General features: G+C 44.5%; 9 protein-coding genes across 9 annotated transcripts; 4 read left to right on the top strand and 5 right to left on the bottom strand.

The window, feature by feature from the left end:
- The first annotated feature begins 43 nt into the window (after positions 1–43).
- Positions 44–1,117, top strand: V1513DRAFT_413790 (tetrapyrrole biosynthesis, uroporphyrinogen III synthase). The gene is made up of 2 exons (XM_066895778.1): positions 44–331; positions 389–1,117. Exons 1-2 carry the CDS (start codon positions 79–81, stop codon positions 922–924), a joined length of 789 nt encoding a protein of 262 aa, XP_066754068.1. The 5' UTR covers positions 44–78; the 3' UTR covers positions 925–1,117.
- Positions 996–2,933, bottom strand: V1513DRAFT_443408 (class I glutamine amidotransferase-like protein). Its single transcript, XM_066897802.1, has 4 exons — positions 2,815–2,933; positions 2,717–2,729; positions 2,331–2,633; positions 996–2,274 (listed from the first exon to the last, which is right to left on the bottom strand). Exons 3-4 carry the CDS (start codon positions 2,599–2,601, stop codon positions 1,256–1,258), a joined length of 1,290 nt encoding a protein of 429 aa, XP_066754067.1. The 5' UTR covers positions 2,602–2,633; positions 2,717–2,729; positions 2,815–2,933; the 3' UTR covers positions 996–1,255.
- Positions 2,934–3,086: 153 nt separating this feature from the next.
- On the top strand, positions 3,087–4,252 carry V1513DRAFT_443406 (uncharacterized protein). The gene is made up of 3 exons (XM_066897801.1): positions 3,087–3,487; positions 3,540–3,628; positions 3,693–4,252. Exons 1-3 carry the CDS (start codon positions 3,213–3,215, stop codon positions 3,770–3,772), a joined length of 444 nt encoding a protein of 147 aa, XP_066754066.1. The 5' UTR covers positions 3,087–3,212; the 3' UTR covers positions 3,773–4,252.
- A 185-nt stretch (positions 4,253–4,437) lies between these two features.
- V1513DRAFT_378225 (pheromone A receptor-domain-containing protein) lies at positions 4,438–5,715 on the bottom strand (the record flags this gene model as incomplete). Its single annotated transcript, XM_066894974.1, has 2 exons — positions 4,438–5,129; positions 5,184–5,715. The coding sequence occupies 2 exons, from the start codon at positions 5,713–5,715 to the stop codon at positions 4,438–4,440; spliced, it is 1,224 nt and encodes a 407-aa protein (XP_066754065.1).
- A 3,079-nt stretch (positions 5,716–8,794) lies between these two features.
- On the top strand, positions 8,795–10,267 carry V1513DRAFT_443398 (uncharacterized protein). Its single transcript, XM_066897800.1, has 5 exons — positions 8,795–9,007; positions 9,078–9,094; positions 9,201–9,272; positions 9,335–9,421; positions 9,476–10,267. Exons 1-5 carry the CDS (start codon positions 8,990–8,992, stop codon positions 10,017–10,019), a joined length of 738 nt encoding a protein of 245 aa, XP_066754064.1. The 5' UTR covers positions 8,795–8,989; the 3' UTR covers positions 10,020–10,267.
- V1513DRAFT_443393 (HAD-like domain-containing protein) lies at positions 10,173–11,372 on the bottom strand. Its single transcript, XM_066897799.1, has 4 exons — positions 11,179–11,372; positions 11,072–11,112; positions 10,495–11,014; positions 10,173–10,447 (listed from the first exon to the last, which is right to left on the bottom strand). The coding sequence occupies exons 1-4, from the start codon at positions 11,210–11,212 to the stop codon at positions 10,323–10,325; spliced, it is 720 nt and encodes a 239-aa protein (XP_066754063.1). The 5' UTR covers positions 11,213–11,372; the 3' UTR covers positions 10,173–10,322.
- Positions 11,373–11,437: 65 nt separating this feature from the next.
- On the bottom strand, positions 11,438–14,703 carry V1513DRAFT_443387 (uncharacterized protein). Its single transcript, XM_066897798.1, has 4 exons — positions 13,865–14,703; positions 12,109–13,784; positions 11,972–12,052; positions 11,438–11,912 (listed from the first exon to the last, which is right to left on the bottom strand). Exons 1-4 carry the CDS (start codon positions 14,292–14,294, stop codon positions 11,727–11,729), a joined length of 2,373 nt encoding a protein of 790 aa, XP_066754062.1. The 5' UTR covers positions 14,295–14,703; the 3' UTR covers positions 11,438–11,726.
- An 826-nt stretch (positions 14,704–15,529) lies between these two features.
- Positions 15,530–17,436, top strand: V1513DRAFT_468773 (XPC-binding domain-containing protein; the record flags this gene model as incomplete). The annotated part of the gene is made up of 8 exons (XM_066900128.1): positions 15,530–15,595; positions 15,820–15,892; positions 15,962–16,041; positions 16,098–16,335; positions 16,391–16,518; positions 16,569–16,913; positions 16,961–17,173; positions 17,227–17,436. 8 exons carry the CDS (start codon positions 15,530–15,532, stop codon positions 17,245–17,247), a joined length of 1,164 nt encoding a protein of 387 aa, XP_066754061.1. The 3' UTR covers positions 17,248–17,436.
- On the bottom strand, positions 17,436–18,798 carry V1513DRAFT_43469 (uncharacterized protein). Its single transcript, XM_066896492.1, has 2 exons — positions 18,201–18,798; positions 17,436–18,143 (listed from the first exon to the last, which is right to left on the bottom strand). The coding sequence occupies exons 1-2, from the start codon at positions 18,717–18,719 to the stop codon at positions 17,556–17,558; spliced, it is 1,107 nt and encodes a 368-aa protein (XP_066754060.1). The 5' UTR covers positions 18,720–18,798; the 3' UTR covers positions 17,436–17,555.
- Between the last annotated feature and the right edge of the window lie 24 nt (positions 18,799–18,822).

Genomic DNA, 18,822 nt, shown 5'->3' with positions numbered 1-18,822 from the left:
CTCCGCTTGGGCTGCCCTAACCGACTTTTATTTCGACGGCATTAGTTGGGCCAAATACCGAATCATATTATCGCGTCAATGCCGAAAATTATATTTCTGAAAAATCCAAATCCAGATGTTGATAGTGATAAATATGCAATAACGGCAAAATCGAGCTGCTATGACTCGTGTTTCCTACCGATACTGTCGCATACATTTGTCGACCAACCGGGCCTGCGGACGTACCTGACTGATCTGGCTGCCAACGCTGACAAGACACCAGTAGATGCATTAATTATAACATCGCAACGAGCAGTTGAGGCTGTTGCTTCTGTACTCTTGGAATTATCAGGTTTGTGTTGTAAGAGTGTTGCATTGGTCCGTTGTGTGACTAACAGGCAATGAACAGTCTCTACACGATCATACTTAGGCTCACTGCCGGTATACACTGTCGGTCCAGCAACAGCAGCACTAGTCCAGTCACACGGTTTCAGCAAAATATTAGGCGGCGCAGACGCGGGTAATGGCAGGATTCTTGCCTCTCAAATTGTTGGCGCGAACCTCCGACGATGCGTATTCTTCACGGGCGAAACCAGACGAGATATTATACCTGTGACGTTACGCGAGAATGGAATTGAATGCATTGAACGCGTGGTGTATACTTCCAAAGGCATCGAGGGTGTTGAGGATCAATTTATGGAATTAATGAGCGATGCAAAAGATGTTTGGTGGACTGTGTTTTTCTCGCCTGCTGGTGCAGAAAGTATTGCTCGACTTATAGCGAGAAACACCGAAATAACGAAAGTTGCTGCGATAGGTCCGACGACTGAAGAATTTCTGCTGAAAAATGGCATAACTCCTAACACAGTCTCACGAAACCCAGATCCGCAGTCTTTATTGCAGGGAATAAATGAAGCATCACCGACGGCGCACGCTTTGGCATAGCATTTTTTTTTACAATTTTATGTGTACCAGTTTGTATATGTATCCGGCATAATATCACATGGACTTACAGCTCATTGTCAAATAATAGCATTTGTTGCAAGAGATATGTTTCATACACAGATAATCCATTGGAAAAAAAGGTGAAGATAATTTCAATCATAACAGAACCGAAACGAATTTACTATGAATACAAAATAAGAATAAATCATTTCCCAGTAAATAAACACAAAACAAATTTGAACGATTGCTTTTGAGTCTCACATCTGTTACGAGCCGCGTGGGTAAATTCCAACCCCCCGGGAGCAAAACCAAGAAACCTTTGCGTGTAAAATTACAAGCTGGCAGTAGAAGCGGTTGCAGCGGCGGCGGCCGCAGTAGCAGCCGCAGCAGAGACATTGGCGAGATCCTTCTCAGCCTTGAACTTCTTCACATTCTCCAAGAACTTGTCAAAGAGGAAGGAAGAGTCCAATGGACCCCCCTTGGCTTCAGGATGGAATTGAGTGCTGAAGATAGGTCTCGAAGCGTGATACATGCCTTCATTTGATCGGTCATTCAAATTGATGAAGAACTCCTTGAAGTCAGCGGGCAATGTCGAGGCATCGACGGCATATCCGTGGTTCTGGGAGGTGATGTGGCAATGACCGGTCGTGAGATCCAGGGTCGGAATATTGTGAGCACGGTTACCATACTTTAGCTTAATAGTCTTAGCACCAACAGCCAAGGCGAGGAGCTGGTGGCCCAAGCAAATGCCGAAGATTGGGAGAGAGTGCGCGTGCATTGTCTGCTGCAAGTTGTAGATAGTCGTCGCGCAGTGCGTTGGGTCACCAGGACCGTTGGAAATGAAAATTCCATCAAACTGGCTCGCGACATCTTGGATAGGGAAGTCGTGTGGGAATACAGTAACCGAAGCACCGAGGCTGACAAGGCATCTCAGAATATTCTCCTTGACACCACAGTCGACAACAGCAATCTTAATGTCCTGACCGGGGTTAACTTCATAGGCGTGCTTAGTCGAGACCTTAGCAACAAGATGCATCGCACCAGGATCCTGAAATCCGCCGGTGTTTGCCTTGTCTCCGATTGTAATCTGAGCCAAACTCGAACCTTGTTCTCTGAGATATGTCACGATGGCTCGAGTATCAACGCCGGTTACAGCAGCAACGCCCTCCCTCTTGCACCAGTCACCCAAAGACTCAACAGCAGTCCAGTGAGAATACTTCTGGGCAAAGTCGGCGACTACAATTCCAGAGCATTGAATCTTGGATGACTCAAAATATCGAAGAAGACTGTACTGATCTCGTGTCAGTCCTGGAACGCCGTAATTTCCAATTAAAGGTTGAGTGAAGACCACTACACATTCGTTAGCAAAATGGTTCGTGATATTTCGACAACCTTCGGCGACTTGCAGATCTGGCCGGTGTAAGATGGGTCAGTCATGGACTCTGGATATCCGACCAACGAAGTTGTGAACACAGCTTCACCGGAAATGTTCTTGTCGGCACCGAATGACTTTCCACCATAAATTGGACCATCCTTGATAGTAAGCGTGGCTTTTTCGAGAGCGGGAGTGCTGAAATATCGGAACCAGATGGGGGAACTAGCTAGCCGCGAGACCAAGGTGGGTTTCTGCTTAAGCAGAGAACCGCACGAAAGAGGACGATAGAATCGAGGCAACATAATTTATAAATGGGAGTTCTTCCAAATGTGATCTTTTTGTTGCACGTTAGTATTCCAGAACGCCTTGGTCCTCCGCAACGACGACCCTAAAGAGTATATACACAATTTTTCGTACCTGATAAGTAGTCCTGTGAGAAAAAGTTAGTCGCTGTGGATCCAACCTTCATAAAAGCTCGGGCCACTCTAGTAGCTCCGGAATAACACTCTACTAACCTGGCAAGTGAACAACGTAAACAATCTCATATAAGCAGACGTGTACGACGAATGTCGCAAAGAATTGAGGGTTCCGAGATATATAGAGAGCGGGAGTGAAAAGTGACGCTGGATCTGTGAAGATCTTTTCAGAAAAAAAGAAGGAAAAAAAGTAAAAAATTTAAGTTTAAGCCGAGCGTTGAGTAATTCGAAAGGCTTTTGCCGGGTAATTGGCGAGATAGATATCGTGACTGTTTGAGTGACGTGTTGTCCCGAAGCTGCTGTTTAGAGTCACTCCATAATGAGATGATGAATTGACGCGCTTACCAGTCAATCGGAAGATTTTCGATCAAACTCCGGACATCAAATCACAATCATTCGACGCACATTTTCTATCAATAATTTCGGCACCGTTCGCAATGATCAGATCAATGTTTTCTCGTTCTACTCTCAGTAGTACTTTTGTTGCTTCTGCGCGATCATTCTCGTCCACCAGCGCAGCCAAGGATCTCGCTCGCGTCACGCTCATCGGTAGACTTGGTGCCAACCCAGAGAAGGCGACCTCCGCCAACGGACGCGAATATGTCCGATATTCAGTTGCTGTCAAGCAGGGCCGTGAATCTGAACCCTCGTGGTACCATGTTGTTTGCTTTGATCAATACCTGGACTATTTGTTGAACAACTTTTCAAAGGGGTACGTTAGTGTCATGTATCACATCTGCTCATTTCGATCTGACCTTTTATAGCAACTTGATCTACGTCGAGGCATCCGCTAGCTTGCAGCCTTTCGAGACTGCGGACGGCCGAAGAGTAGGCTCGCTACAATTGGTTCAACGTATGTTTTGAATCATACCATTTCAGCCCCATACTACTAGCCGCTAACAGAAATTATCCTATAGGATCTATTCAGAGACTGACATCTCCTCGAAAAGAAGAGCAGCCGGAAAGTGCTGAAGCCGAGGCCGAGGTCGAGAATTAAGTTAATGATCGGTTTTGGTCCAGAAGACACAGTATTTTAGTTTGTATATTGTGGAGAATCCAGAGCGGATTATATAAGTGGACATAAATCGTGTCCCATCACTCTGTACATCGAAAAAATAAAAATGGCAAATCTCTACTTATGAATACGATCGTGGTACATGCGCTTTGGCACGGCTGTGTCGGCCACCATTATGGTAAAGAGGCAGTCATATACTGATACAGTGTATGTCTTAATTGCCATCGAAGGTCTATACTAAATTTACGATAATGTCGCAAGTCCAGCATAATATATTCATGCTCTCCGCTGTCTGCACCCGGATTGAAGGTCTTCGTCTACTCTTCGACGTATTTCACTCCATCAAAATTTAAATTTTGGGATTTAGCGTCTACAGCGGCATTGCCACTCCATAATGACTATTCTTGCGATAATTAAGGTCATACTTTTTATTATTCAGTAGAGCTACCCGTATAATACACCAAAAAATAATAACCCCAGGTACCGAACTAGAATGAATTCAAGCCATCGCAACCTCAAATCCATATTATATTATATTATATCCAGAACATCCATTTGTTTAACGCAACCGTCCAAAGTACAGTACAGAAGGCACTCGCTCATCATCAGAATACAATCACTCCCATGATTATATCTTGCCTCTCGAATCATTTCTCAATGCGGACTTCATACTTGATTTTAATAGCCTTGTCGAGGAACTGCGGCTCGAGCCCATCGGCGAGCGTGCTACTCTCGCTCCGCGCGTCGTCCGCATTCTGAACACCCCCAATAACAAAAGCCGAGTTAGCATCAACACTGTCAAATTTTTCGCCAAACTCGCTACCGAGCTCAATATCGTGCATAGTCTCCCAAGTGTCGAATCTCGTAGGTCGGGACGCGCAGGTGCCAGAAGTCATTGTCGAGTGGATAGATTGAGTACCAGTACTATCTGAAAAAGTATCGTGCTTGGCCAGCCATTTGCTGTTAGGAAACAATTTTCCGAAACCAAGAAGGATGAGCCAGTCGTGGTACATGTGACGGGCATCGACACCAAATCCAAAGTAGACGAACAAAAGCGCAGACACAATGGTGAAGTAAAAAAAATCCTTGCGTGTGGCTGATGCCGCGAGCCTAGGAATAGCATTCCAATTGGCATGAGTTTTGCTAAAGTTGAAAACGTGGATTCCAGGTCGCACGTTGGTAACAAGGGTCACAATTGCGAGAGGTAACTCTACGAACATCACTGTTATGCAGAAGAACAACAATCGAGCAAATCGAGCTACAGTCAACCCTGACTGACTGGACCGCAGAACCTCTCGGAATTGCCGCCGACGTTGGAAGTATCTGTATATTGTAATAGCTAAATGTGACTGATATTAATAGCAATTCCGATTAGGAAATAGAACACGCCTACCTGAATAAATAGCCGAGACGAGCGGGAAGAAAGGCTGCCAGAAGGTATAGAGCCAGAATGATGCCCATGTATAATCGAAGGTGACGATGCAACCAGAGTGCTGAAGGAGAACGTATCGAAATGGCTGGTAAATGTAGAACGTTGCAAGGCTCAGAAGGGGGAATCCAACGCAAATCAGAAGTTCGACTATCAACTCTCGTCGTCTTTGAGCAACAGTGACTGATAGTGTTACATTCTTGGACAATATTCTGGCCAATGTCCGAGACATGGACGCCAACGAGCAAATGATTCCCATTCCACAAACATGAGGCAGTCGGCCAATTATGTCGCATAGTCCCTTTCCATCCCAGTACTTGGACACGTCAGGACCGCCATACAGTGAAGCTTGAATAATGATTGTTATATTGGCGACGATGACATATATGACGAAGATCGTGGCCGAAAGGTTGCGATGCCGAAAGTTCCAAAAGAAAGGGCTGGCCGATAATATGAGTGACAATACCCCGCAGACGAACAGCGGAACGTTGATCATTGTGCCGATGAGGATATGTATGAATATTTTCTCAAGGATCAAATACAGCTTGAGGATTACCGACAGAATAAAGGGAGATCAGAATAATACAAACTGCAATTGGCTGACGGAATAGCAAGACAGCGAGTAGCTAAGCTATATCTATAATTTGATGCATCAGAGAACACACAAGGGACATGCAAAAACTAATTTACCATGGCACAGCGTGGGCAACCCCTTTACAGTACAGCAAAAGTCGCAGGAGCTATTACATGGCCAAAGACACACGATTCAGCGGTACGCGATTATGTGGCCCAGGACGAAGTAGCCGGCCTTACTCGTACTGACATTTGTGGGCACTAGATCCTCCACATGATGTCCTTGTGGATCCAGATGTCACAAACTGAGACAGCCGTTTGAAAGGTTGATGTAGCCGATGTCCCAGACAGGACAAGGGAACGTGAACCTGAATCGTGAGCAGCTGGCACAACCCCTACCACTTTTAGCGTCAACCCCCGACCTCACTACTGCCCAATTGACCCACAAAACGATACTGCGGTCTCAGTCGTGGATAATATTCGGGGGGTTAAGCTGTTGTCCTCGTGGCTCAAAAACGCGGGACGCTTCTCAAGATGCATTGTGATCCCGATTAGGCAAGTCGCGTGATTCGCGCGGCGCACGCAAATCAGCCTTGAACTGCACTCACACTTTCGCTACCAGTAGCAAATTCGACGATCAGGTATATAAATGAACTATTTTTTTGGCAATTACTTTGCATTTGGGCAGAGTATCATTGTCGTTGAAAATTCCTGGACACATAATAAAGGCCAAATGCTAGTTTTGTCCTGCCCGATTTTGTCAATTGGTAGAGTAGCTCCGACTGGATAAGACACTAGGATGGTAATAGCGGATCCATTCTACTAGACGTGGGCGATGGTGACAGATCGAAACTCATTGCTGTTCAGGCTGCAGGTATCTTTTCTGCCTTAAGAGTCGCTCCGGTGCGGGGGATGCTGTTAACTGTCTGCGCTCGACGAGATCGCCGCCGCCCGTCGGGCTGTCCAGCCGCGCAGAACAATTCATATCACATTCACCAAAGCCAATGAATACTTTGAGTTCTCCGGCTGAGACAATTATTGTCGCCTGGAGCCTAACTTACTTTTCATCTCTGAATAGAATTCTGAAATTTAAGGAGGTTAGCAGCAGTACACGTCTGCGAATCTTTACATATCTGATCTGAGTCGTGGCTTTGACTCGATCTGGCGCTATAAGCAGCTGTCGTAACGGCCCCTGTCCCTACTGGGTGTCCCCGTGGCAGCTTAAGCAGCCTCAACACTCACGCATAGTCGTATATAGACAGTTGCCTACATTGCGCTATATCTGTGGCAAGCGTTTCAAGCAGAAATAATGGATGTCCATCGCGTCATCGAAATTGTTTCGGAAAGCAGTCACCTGCATCGTCTCTATTCCTCTAAGAAAATTAGATTGTAAATATGGTTGAGAACTTCGACCGATAGTAGATACGGGCTCCATACTTCAGAGGATACATTCCAAGATAAAAAAATGATGCACTATATGCAGAGTTAGCATCCGTCGAGAAACAGACAAACCATGCATGGTTAGGTCCACCATACCATTGTTTGTCAGATTCGACAATGAATAATATTGATGGAGGGCCGTGACGCAGTAAACCCTAATAGGTAGCCTGCTGGGTACTTTTGCCGCGGGACAAGAGAAAGCCTAGATTTAATATCAAGATTAATAACTAAAGAAGCAAACGATTTGAAATCATCACTCTGGGGAAACTCCTTCGGATTATATACTACTACTCGACGGTGGGAAGATTGCTCGTTGAGGCACGCGGACGTTTATGATTGTTCTCATGGTTAATATTGTTCTTCGTTCTACTGCGAAGTCCGTGCGCATCAAAATTCAGCCGCATAGTCCGAGGCTCAAATTACAATTTCAAGGGATTTGTACGCCAATGCAACTGCAAGCCGCATGATTGTGCCTGATATGGCGGTAAATGTTTTATTCCATCCACGTGAATAGGGGGCTGGGTTACATCGAATATAGTTCCTGACGGGCATTATTGAATGTGAGAAAGATGCAGACCAATATGTCTTGACCAATTGGGTATGTGGAACAAAAAGTAAAGTAACTGCAGCAGCTCAGGTTGCAAACACCTTATCGGGGAGGATATATTTGTTAAGAGGATATTATGCCCCACGTAAGAACGATATACCCTAGTGAGCTGTTACAGTTCGAAATGAATTTCTATGAGATTCCGTGTGCACTTATTTGTGCGCTTCTGAGGTGTGTGCTTCATACATGATTTCCTAAAGATGGAAACAAAACGTAGGGCGAGTAGTCATCGTATAGTTTGACCCCGACGTCGCAAGCATAGCTCACAGCGGTAATATGCGGCTATTTCAGTCTACGGAAAACTAAATTACTATAAGCTTGGAATACTTCGATGAGTCAACCAAACGCTGAATAAGAGTATGGGACTTCCATTTCAGTGTGCAATAGGGCACTGCAGCCACAGCTAAATAAACTAAGTAGATTTAGGGTGAACAGCCAGCCTGTAGGTGAGTAAAACCTTTTTTTTTCAGTGTTCCTGTCGCAAGCGTCATTTAACAAAGGTGATCGGCATAAAACTGTTTACCATAAGTTAATGCTGACTCATACTAATCTAATCAGGTGCTAGATTAGCATTTGACGCAAGATGACGCAAGATGATTGATTTAGCTGTTCACATACAACATGCATGAACCAGCACCACCCAACTCTGTCACATTCTAATTCATCGCCTAATGGGCCAAGTTAAGGCCGCGATAGCGTTCTTAACAAGTAGCGAATTTAGATTTGATATAATCTTAGCTAATCTGAATAAACGAAGGCGAGCCGTCAGTATTCAGCAATGAATTTTACGTTGCAGTCGGTGTCATTGATGGCGTGGGAACCTTGATAGGATCTGTGCGGGTCCTATGACGTCATTATAATTTCCCCACTTATTGGGACATATGAGTCTGCTATATGCCATAAATGCCGCAACGTCTTCTCACATCAAAGAGAGCACGGTAAAAAATTTCGGTTGGATCTATTAAATCCCTGAGAATCATCGTGCCATATTAAATTCCCAGATCGATTTTGCATTCTTTTTTTCTTGCAGATTTTATAAAGATATTCATCGAGTTTATGCAACTTGCTTTGAGTTGCGCTTATAGAATCTGTACTGTTTTCAATAAAAGTTCACAACGTTTTTCAATACTTGCCCCGTTTTCTAATTGGAATGGCTGTTCGTGCACAGGTATGTGACTTTGCCGCGTAATCTCTTATTTTGTCGCTATCGTGATTTGTGGGCTAATTCATATTTCTAGTTTGAGAATTCGAACGAGTAAGTCTGGTTTTACCGTCCTGTCTCATTTCGTACATTGATCTCTATGCGTGATGCTTCTCTCATTATTCACGTAGCAATGGCATCTAACGCAGATTTATTCTAGGATTGGTGTGTTCGCTACCTTGACGAATTCTTATTCCTTGGTATCCGTCGGTGCGTCAGAGAACTTTTACAGGTACAATCTTCTCAATAGGTCGAACCTGCGACTAAATGGATAGCTAACACACAATAATGTAGTGTTCTGGAAGCTGAACTTGGGGATGTTATCCCAATCTGCCATACTACTATCGGTGGTACTAGAATTATTGGGCGATTGACTGCAGGGTATGTAAGATACGAATAGTTACAGTGGACTATGATTTAACTTGTTTGGATCAGAAATCGACGAGGGCTGCTAGTCCCGGCTACTACTACAGATCAAGAATTACAGCATCTCCGAAATTCGCTGCCTGATAGTGTACGGATCCAGCGAGTGGAAGAACGGTTATCTGCGCTTGGCAATGTTATTTGCTGTAACGATTATGTCGCACTGGTGCACCCCGATATTGAGCGAGAAACTGAGGAATTGATTTCCGATGTCCTGGGAGTTGAAGTTTTCAGGCAAACTATTGCGGACAATGTGCTAGTCGGTTCATACTGCGCGCTAAGTAATCAGGGAGGGCTGGTCCACCCCAAGACTTCGATACAAGATCAGGATGAGTTGTCGTCGCTGCTGCAGGTTCCATTAGTCGCCGGCAGTATTAACCGGGGCTCACCTGTCGTGGGCGCTGGCATGATTGTGAATGACTGGCTTGCGGTAGCTGGACTGGATACAACTGCCCCTGAACTCAGTGTCGTGGAAAGTATTTTCAAGCTCCAGGATGCTCAGCAGGGCGCAATTGTGGGGTCTATGCGAGATACATTGATCGAGACTTACACGTAGGCGGGTTACGATATGCGTAGTGGAGTTAAAATTATGAAGGTCTCTTGTTACTATAAAACGCTTGTGGATTATATAATGTGTATTAAAAAGCAAGTACAGTTTTGGTGTCAGGTTAGAGGTTTTTTTTGTACCGGACATGTGTACGTTATACATCCCCAATCGGATTACTAATAGAGATTCTGAATAGAGTCCATGGAGTTGTTAAGATAGTAGCAATAGACAAAAAGCTCCTGACGATACTTATTAAATTACTCACTGACTCAATAGCTGTATACAGCTATTTTGACACAAGTTGTTCGAACACTACATCAATGATTCAAAGTTCTGAATTACTTTATGAGCCTTTCTATCCTCCTCTGAAAGAGGTGCATTGCCAGGTCTTTCAAGGATGTATGCTTCCCATCCAGCCTCTTTCGCTGCAACAATTTCTGTTCAAATTAGAATACGTCCTTGGCGTGGTTTCGCAGGTACGTACCATTCACGTTATCACTCAAGAACAAAATTTCTCTAGGATCCACGTAGTCGCCAATTTGGTTCGCAATCCTGACATATGATGCGGGATCTGTCTTCAAGCCGGCTTCCACTGTATCAAAGTATCCTTTAATGCCTTTCGTAAGATCACCTTGCTCTGTATGGGTAAACAACAGGATCTGCGCATCAACAGACCCCGAGGAATAAATAAACACGCTACGTTTACTCTTCTTCAAACTATTGGCGCCAGTCCATATGTCCAAGGCTTTGTACACGTCTGGGAATAGTGGAGCTTTAAGTTCACCGACTTCGTAGCCCTTGCGCCAGACGTAGCCTTGTAAAGCTTTTAACTCTGGGATTTTTTTGTCTGCGATGGTAAGGTCGCGAATGTATGTGTAGAGGGCGTCATAGCTTGTGCGCACTGTTGGTGGAAACGCGTCAATATATAGTTGTAAATCTGGTGGTGGGCTTGATGAAAAATGGAGACTCAATATGTCAGGTAGCGCTTTAAGAAAATACGGGAACTAAATAAAGAAAACACATTATTATGCCACTGGAAAACCAATAAGAAATCAATTTACCAAAACATCCTTGACGAATGAAATCGCGCACACCGTACCCTCTGAATTTTTGAAATGGCTGGGTCAGTGCAAAGAAATCCATTTTGAGCCAGCATGGATTTACATACCTATATCCAACACTACATACTTCTGCGAAACCATCGATAATTATCCAATACTGTGTCCGATCACAATTAAATGTCAGTGGCGAGGTAAGCAGGTTGTTGGCAATAGTATGGATTCCTATACATATTGCGACGAACTGTGTAAACCCAAATGTGACGACATCATACCTCCTGCGCATTGACGTGATCGGTCTTTTAAGGCACAACGTCCTGTCGACGTCATGGCATTTTTTTCAAGATTGAAGCAGCGACGACTAGAAAATTAATGACACATATTTGCAATCTATTGTACAAAGTTCTCAAATGGTGCCTATCTAAATTGCCAGTAATCAGACAAATATACTTACATACATTATATATACAGCGTATAGTACACAACCAGTTCATGTCCAACATCATCGACCTTTCACCATTCGTGCCTAAATACATCATACATACTTTATATACTCCAAAATGCGAATAATTTACCGTGCCCACCACAGGTGAATCTATTTTCATGCCTCGTCATATTCACGTAGCTTGTTCGTGCCCAGATGCGACTATGGTTATTGCTAATTTGAATGCTTACTGACTTCGGATTTCTTCGCCTCGGCTTTCTCTTTCCTCCTAGCAATCAATTTATCCATATATGTCGTAATGAATAGTTTAACTTTCTTCTTTTTATCGTCGCTCAGCTCTGACGCGTTCTTGACGACATGACCTGGACGCAGCTCTTTCTCGACGAGAATCTTCGTGATCTAGACCATCAAGATGTAAGCGGTTGTCCTTTAGCAATACAGAAGGGTCCGTCCCATACCTCTTTGGAATACTTCTTCACATCATCACGACCAACTTCTTTCTCGTACCGTGCCACGACATTAGGAACGTACTTAGCGAACTAAATTATAATTAGGACCGCTGACAATATTAGTGACCAAACGAGACATGACCTACCGTCTTCGTAAGTTTCATATCTAAAGTGATGTCACCATTACTCTGTTTCTTCTCATCATTATTTTTTTCATCTCTAGACCTGTGCTTCCGTCCATTCGAGCTCTCCTTCTTGCTTTCTGATTGCTCAGATTTTGACTCATCTTCTTTGGCACGCTCAGCAAGTTTCTTGTTCGCTTCGTCAATAATCTTCTGCAAATCAAGTTTCTCAGGCGCTGGGGTGCTAGCAACAGGTGGTGGAGGAGGTGGGGGCGGTGGAAGGAAGTCTCCCTCTGGGAACTCCCATTGTGTACGATTTTCTTGTCGGTTGTAGTAATATGTCCGACCATTCGGATCCTCGGCACTGGACCATCCCCATGGCAAAGGCTTTACGCCATTTCCGGTCATATTAGTCCGTTCAAGTGTTCGATAAAAGCTTCCTCGTTGTGGCGGTCGAAACGTTGCCTTGGTAGGTTGACGGGGACCTGTCGGTGGACCCATCGGTAATAGCGGCTCTGTCTTTGAATTCTTCGTATCAGGTTCGGGCGAGTTAGTGATAGAAACGTCCTTTTTCTCTTTATCCTTGTCAGTTTTTATCGGTCGTTCTCGGCGAGGAATCCTATATGCCATCTCCAGATTTTGCCATTCAGACACTAACGCTTTTGCCAAATCATTTATCCGCTCACTTTCGCACTCATTCGCAAAGGCAGAGACAGTGCTTTCGATTTTGGAACTCGATATCTTGTTGCGAGTCATTCTTGGCCATTTTGATAGAATTTCGAGTACCAAAATGACGATGTCATCTTCCGCTTTCCATTCCCGCAAAATCGATCCAAGTATCTGATAACCATGCATTCGCATGACACGACGTTGAACGCCCAGGTCGTCGTTGGAGTGAATCCGCTTGAGCAATTTGCTTGCTAGCCATTTCTCCTTGCACTGTAGTAGTCCGCTCATGATCTTGGAAACGCCTTCTTCTGTAACAGGTCGAGTGGGTAGTGTAGAGACATATTCCTCATCATCGTTCGCCTGTATCCTGCGCTTTCGTTTTGAAGTTGCAGTAGCCCATTCTTCGTCGTCGCTAATACCAAGAGCGTCAACAAACACCTGGGACAATTTAGGTGCCGCTTCCGTCTGGGTCTTGCCACCAATAAATCCAATACAATTCGGTTCCCCACAGTAGCATGGCTGAGCCTGGGCACCGTATCTGTCGACGTTGTAGTCGAAAGTGATTTCTTCACCGGCAATAATATCTCGCTTCGCAAAGATACCCATTCGAAGCTTATCCTTGACGGCCCACTTATCTACGTAGCAGTTCGGGTTGCAAGAGTGATTGCAGAACCGAGCCAGGCAGCCCTTTTGCGTTGCGTCGACAAATTCGCCCTTCTGCAACATCATGAAGTAGAAGTGCTTGATGCCATCTTCATCATACTGTTGCATACGTCTTCTAAATCGCATCTCGTCGATAACCTCTCCAATATATTCGTAGATGAACGTGCCTTGCGCGATGTTTGCCATCGCTCGAATACCGTAACCTTTCATATCGGTCTGAATCACATCCAATGAAGCATACTCGCGCCGCTGAAACCGCTGATTCCGACAGCCGTCGCCACAATTGCATTCGCCGTCGACACATTCCATTGATGTCATTCGATTGATACAGTCCGATAATTCGTCGCATGCCAAGTTTGCATTACCATCTGTAGATTGTACAAGAGTTAGACTCACCGCATACATTCCAACACTTCCCGACAAACTAAGCAACTAAAACGTTACGAACCCCAGTTTTCCTTGCAATCACACGTCATAATTTCATCTTGTCCTGAATCACCGAGACTCTTGTTGCTGTATGTGCACTCGGTCAATTCCTCGAACGTCTTCTTCGCCTCTTCTGTCTTGGCAGGCAAGTCAAGGAATAGCGAAGGCGCATGGCCACCTACAGGTTTCTTGATCCTCGTGGTCTTCTGGATAGTAGTCGTCGTAGTCGTAACGGTAGTCGTTGTGATTGTATGTTGTTTCTTCGTATCAGACTCTGTCGTCTGATTGTCGACGTTCGTAACCAATGTGCCATTGGCGCTCTCAGGACCAGAGTGCGTGCTGGGCGATGATATAGAACTTCCGGTTCCGCTTAACGAATTGTACTCATCTTCTACGAGCTCTTCCTTCTCTTGTTTCATGACTGGTTCGCGGCTGGTGTCGTCGTACGTCATGGCTCGTAGGCGCTGGTGTTGAAAAAGAAGACTTTGCGGCGAGAAACGCTCACAAGAAATCCAAGTATTTGCTCAGCTAGCTGTTGAATTTATTGCCGAAATATGTACGGAGACTGTCTTAGTATAGATCGGTCACTTGTTTACAAATAATAGACCAAATGACCTAACGAGTCAATTTGCGGTGAATTGCAATTGCGGTAATTGAAAGTGGCAACGGCAGTGGCTTGCCAAAACGGCTTAAGCGCGGCATATCACACTACTTCTATGTTATGTATATGCGATGAGTGGAATGATGGAAACAAGGCCATATCAATTCCGTCTACGATAGCATAGACACTGCATAACAACGCTCCCGATTTAGTTTTAAAATAGAGCATGGGAGGTTGCGAATATAACACCTATCACAACGGTGGTGGGTGTAGCGCAGTCTCAGCAAAATCCGTGCACGCATGACAGACTTCTATTAATCCCAATAGTTATTATAATCGCAATATTAGCCTTGAATTCGGCAGATACATTCCCAGGGGATTTCTGTAAACGTGCGTAAGATATTGTTCTAGTTAGTTTGCGTACTGCTAACCAAATTGACCCGCCTTCCAATAGAAAGCGGTAAGTAATCGGTTGTAAATTGTCACTCTAGCCTGCGAAGTTTCATGCTATCATAACAAAATAGTCACACAAAACAACCAGATAATCAGCAATTCTTTGTGGTACTTCCTTTTTCTTTTTGGCTAGCTAGTGATAAGCCAGCCGACAGTTCAGCATTCAATGTCGGCGTAAATACAATCAATTCTCCTTTACAGTATGGTACTGCATCAGTATATGAAAACACATATACAACATTCGTTGAGTAAGAGCACATTAGCGGTTGGCGCAGGATTACGCGTCAGATATTGGCAGCCGGAAGCAAATTTTGTGGTAAAAAACTCATTACTATACACTATCTAAATAAATCGTGACACAACTTCGCAAACTACTATGCATTTCTGGTGGAACCGGGGAGAAAATGCGGGGAGAAGTTGGGAGTCTCGACAGCCATTCTGAATGATCTCGCACCACGCAGTCCAAGGAACACCTCACCCAAACCATCAAGTTCTCGCGTTCCACGATTACCTACAGCCTAACTATAACTTTCAACGTACCAGAGATTATAGCTTGACCTCCCATCAACTTGTCAAGGTTTACACAACCTACCATCTAAATTATTTTCAACATATAAGAGATTATAATTAAGAATGCAGTTAACACTTAGAGATATAAAGCGACAGAAATGGACCGTCGAAGTCGATCCTTCAGACACGGTAAGTTTATCGATCTATCTTTTGTATGTCTGGCTGGGTAAACTATGTGGCAGAAATTTATCCACACATCGCCTTTTGATTGCTTAGATCACGATTCAAAGATGGCAAAGACGTGAAGCCGCTTTGTTAAAGAAATGTGGCAGAATATCATTAAATCTTCGGATCAATTCGCGGCTTAGCTATATTGAATCCATTTGCAGCATACTAATGTGCGTGATATTTAGATCTTTAAAGTCAAAGGACTTATTCAAGCTGAGAAAGGATGGGATGCCACGCAACAGATGTTGATCTATTCTGGTTAGTAGCTGTGATTGCATCTTGTGCGATTTTTTTTTTATGATCTACCGAGTCTGACGGCATTTATAGGCAAAACTCTGGTAGATGACAGGACAGTCGAGTCATACAATATCAAAGAGACTGACTTTATTGTCTGCATGGTTTCAAAGGTACGACTTTATTGCAAGTTCGGAGAGATCTAGATATTGATGTTCATCTCGGTTAGAAGAAGGCGACTACTGGCGCGCCCGCTGCTGAAGGATCTACTTCAGCGGCACCTGCCACACCTGTCACGCCCGTGCCCGCTCCCGTCTCAACTCCTGCTGCTCCAATGGCAGCGACCTCTGCTCCCGCTGCCCCTCCTGCTGGCGCTCCGGCTCAATCTGAGACGCCTTTAGTTTCGACACCTACTCCAGTCTCCGCGGCAGAGGGTTCATCTGGTTTTAATGACCCCTCAGCATTCTGTAAGCATCAATTTCAGCGTACAGTATTCAGGGATATAGTTGACTGAAAGATTAGCAACTGGTTCTGCTCGTCAGGCTGCTATAGATAATATGATTGAGATGGGATACGAACGGAGTGAAATCGAGAAGGCGATGCGTGCGGCGTTCAACAATCCAGATCGTGCAGTAGAGTACTTATTGACAGTAGGTACTATTGTGTCGATGAATCTTCCATCAGTTAACATATCTCCTAGGGTATTCCCGAGCACTTGGTGCGAGAGGTTCCTCAATCTGTCCCACAGCCTGCCGTCGCTTCTCCACCTCCAGCTGCTGCTCCTAGCATTGCACAAGCTGCTCCTGCCGCTACACCGGCCGCTCCTGCTGCTGCACCAGCTGCTCCCGCAAATTTGTTCGAAGCCGCTGCCCAAGCCACTCAGCAGCGACAAACTCCCTCCGATCAAGCTGCCTCCAGTGCTAACTTGGACTTCTTACGGAATAGTGCTCAGTTCCAGCAATTGCGGGATCTTATTCGTCAACAGCCTCAGTTTCTTGAACCAATTCTTCAGCAAGTTGCTCAGTCCAACCCGCAGCTTGCGGCGGTAAGTTTCAGAAAGTTATTGGACCACCCAATACTGATATCTAGTAGCTCATACAATCAAATCCCGAAGAATTCGTTCGATTGTTGACCGAGGGTGCTGAGGATGAACCTGGTCGAGGTTATCAGATTGAGGTTACTCCAGAAGAATCGGCTGCTATTGACCGACTCTGCAGCTTAGGCTTTCACAGACAGGTTGTTATACAGGCTTATTTTGCTTGCGATAAGAACGAAGAGATTGCTGCCAACTATTTGTTTGAACACGTAAGGCCAACGTTGATCTTCGCTATTGTCACCGAGTCTAATAATCTGTATAGGGTCACGAAGACGATGAGTAGTTTGAGAATGAAGTAATTGGTCCTATTTTGTTTCATGACTATATTATTATTAATATTAATATGCGACATATGTTTATACGTCTATTGTAACGCGTCAGCGGATCTGGCGGCCCGGCAACCTCTGGAGCATCGTTTGTGAGCATTTATGATCGTTATGTAAAGGAACTTTTTGTGTCTTTCTTGTAGTCGTTCAGTGCTTCATTTAAGGTGTCTGAAAATTAATTGAATGTAATAATTGAATGTATGACTTGTCCACTAAGAAATGCAGATATAATACAATTAACCGATCCCAATAAATTACCATGCATCTAACGTCTGCTATGCCTTGCAATTTCGCTCTTACTCAGCTTTAATCCAGACGGCGTAAATCTGCCTACACTTTGAATTTTCAATCCTCTATCGCGCATTTCCTTGGATTTCTTCTGCCTACTTCGGGATTTTGGCAGGACGATGCCGGCCTCCTTAGCCTTTTTCTCGTATTTCTCCTCACGTGCCGCTTTTTTCTGCAACATTCCCTTTCTCATTCGCATAGGCATTTTCTCCTTGTTGAATTTTTTCTTTTGAGATTCCAACAGTGTCTGAGGATTAATAGAGTAATAATCTTTTTTGAGCGCTCTCATCTTACCGCCACTTTGTAACGCTAAACTGTCTATTCGAGCTTCCATTGTCTTTGTTCGCGCTTTACCTATGGGATCAAACGATCCGCCTGACAGCGATATCGCACCGCCTTTACGTGAGGCTTCAGACAAGATATGGGATTCAGTGATTAAGCGTTGCAGTTCAACGTCGTGCTTCAGGTTCATGGTTTCGTCGTCATCTACTTTTGACTTTTGCCGGGAATTATTTTTGGCAGCTTGCTTCTCGAGCACGCTTTCCGGCTTTGGAGCCGATTGTGACTATACCATGCGTTAGCATTGGAGATTAGAATCAACTACATCGAAGTCTTAACTTACCATAAAATTTCGACGATCCCGTGGTGTAGGAGCTTTTGTCATTCTCTCTGTCTTCGATCCATCAAATCGAATAACGATAGGACCGTCGGCATCGTCGTCCCATGCCGTCTTCCTTTCTTGCGACTTTGTAAAGTCGTCATCAAAGCCAATAAACTCATCATCTTCGTCATCATTTTGATCTTCATCTTCATCACCAATTTGATCGCCTTCAACGCTCCAATCGTCCTCATCCTGGTGCCCGTGCCCTTCCTCATGATGATCATATGCGTCTTCATCATCATCATCATCGTCATCATCCTCGGGATCAATAATCCTGAATTTTTCCTCACCATTTTTAACGCGAACCCCAGTCTTAGAATTCTTCATTTCCTTCATCTTGCGCAACTTCTCCATGACTTCACTAGCAGATTCGCTGGATTTCCGCTTCATTCCCTTCGCTGAACTCGATGCCATTTTCTTCATCTTTGCTTCCTTTAGCAAGCGAAGCTGGTTCATTATATCCGCAGCCGATTCTACCATTTTAGTTGCTGAATATCGCCGTGATTTGATTGCCTAAGGACATTCCATATCTTTTTTACTCTCGAGTTAGGGTGATAGACATTCAGAAACATTTTTCAGGGGT

Source organism: Lipomyces chichibuensis (genome assembly GCF_038497645.1).
Source record: "Lipomyces chichibuensis strain CBS 12929 unplaced genomic scaffold V1513scaffold_12, whole genome shotgun sequence".
Lineage (NCBI taxonomy): Eukaryota > Fungi > Ascomycota > Lipomycetes > Lipomycetales > Lipomycetaceae > Lipomyces > Lipomyces chichibuensis.
Note: the sequence above shows the minus strand (reverse complement) of the source record. Positions and strands in the feature narration are given on the sequence as shown.

Excerpts from the sequence above, each read along its gene's own strand:
- V1513DRAFT_443406 (XM_066897801.1), top strand. The coding sequence starts at position 3,213 with ATGATCAGATCAATGTTTTCTCGTTCTACTCTCAGTAGTACTTTTGTT. Across the intron at positions 3,488-3,539 it reads TTGAACAACTTTTCAAAGGG|CAACTTGATCTACGTCGAGG; the intron begins GTACGTTAGTGT and ends GACCTTTTATAG. Across the intron at positions 3,629-3,692 it reads CTCGCTACAATTGGTTCAAC|GATCTATTCAGAGACTGACA; the intron begins GTATGTTTTGAA and ends ATTATCCTATAG.
- V1513DRAFT_43469 (XM_066896492.1), bottom strand. The coding sequence starts at position 18,719 with ATGGTAGAATCGGCTGCGGATATAATGAACCAGCTTCGCTTGCTAAAG. Across the intron at positions 18,144-18,200 it reads GGGATCGTCGAAATTTTATG|TCACAATCGGCTCCAAAGCC; the intron begins GTAAGTTAAGAC and ends CGCATGGTATAG.
- V1513DRAFT_443393 (XM_066897799.1), bottom strand. The coding sequence starts at position 11,212 with ATGGTTTCGCAGAAGTATGTAGTGTTGGATATAG. Across the intron at positions 11,113-11,178 it reads GTATGTAGTGTTGGATATAG|AGGGTACGGTGTGCGCGATT; the intron begins GTATGTAAATCC and ends TCAAAAATTCAG. Across the intron at positions 10,448-10,494 it reads CTTGAGTGATAACGTGAATG|AAATTGTTGCAGCGAAAGAG; the intron begins GTACGTACCTGC and ends TAATTTGAACAG.
- V1513DRAFT_443398 (XM_066897800.1), top strand. Across the intron at positions 9,273-9,334 it reads GCGTCAGAGAACTTTTACAG|TGTTCTGGAAGCTGAACTTG; the intron begins GTACAATCTTCT and ends ACAATAATGTAG. Across the intron at positions 9,422-9,475 it reads ATTGGGCGATTGACTGCAGG|AAATCGACGAGGGCTGCTAG; the intron begins GTATGTAAGATA and ends TGTTTGGATCAG.
- V1513DRAFT_413790 (XM_066895778.1), top strand. The coding sequence starts at position 79 with ATGCCGAAAATTATATTTCTGAAAAATCCAAATCCAGATGTTGATAGT. Across the intron at positions 332-388 it reads TGTACTCTTGGAATTATCAG|TCTCTACACGATCATACTTA; the intron begins GTTTGTGTTGTA and ends GGCAATGAACAG.
- V1513DRAFT_443408 (XM_066897802.1), bottom strand. The coding sequence starts at position 2,601 with ATGTTGCCTCGATTCTATCGTCCTCTTTCGTGCGGTTCTCTGCTTAAG. Across the intron at positions 2,275-2,330 it reads ATCTTACACCGGCCAGATCT|TGGTCTTCACTCAACCTTTA; the intron begins GCAAGTCGCCGA and ends ACGAATGTGTAG.
- V1513DRAFT_443387 (XM_066897798.1), bottom strand. The coding sequence starts at position 14,294 with ATGACGTACGACGACACCAGCCGCGAACCAGTCATGAAACAAGAGAAG. Across the intron at positions 13,785-13,864 it reads TGATTGCAAGGAAAACTGGG|ATGGTAATGCAAACTTGGCA; the intron begins GTTCGTAACGTT and ends TACAATCTACAG. Across the intron at positions 12,053-12,108 it reads ATATGAAACTTACGAAGACG|TTCGCTAAGTACGTTCCTAA; the intron begins GTAGGTCATGTC and ends ATTATAATTTAG.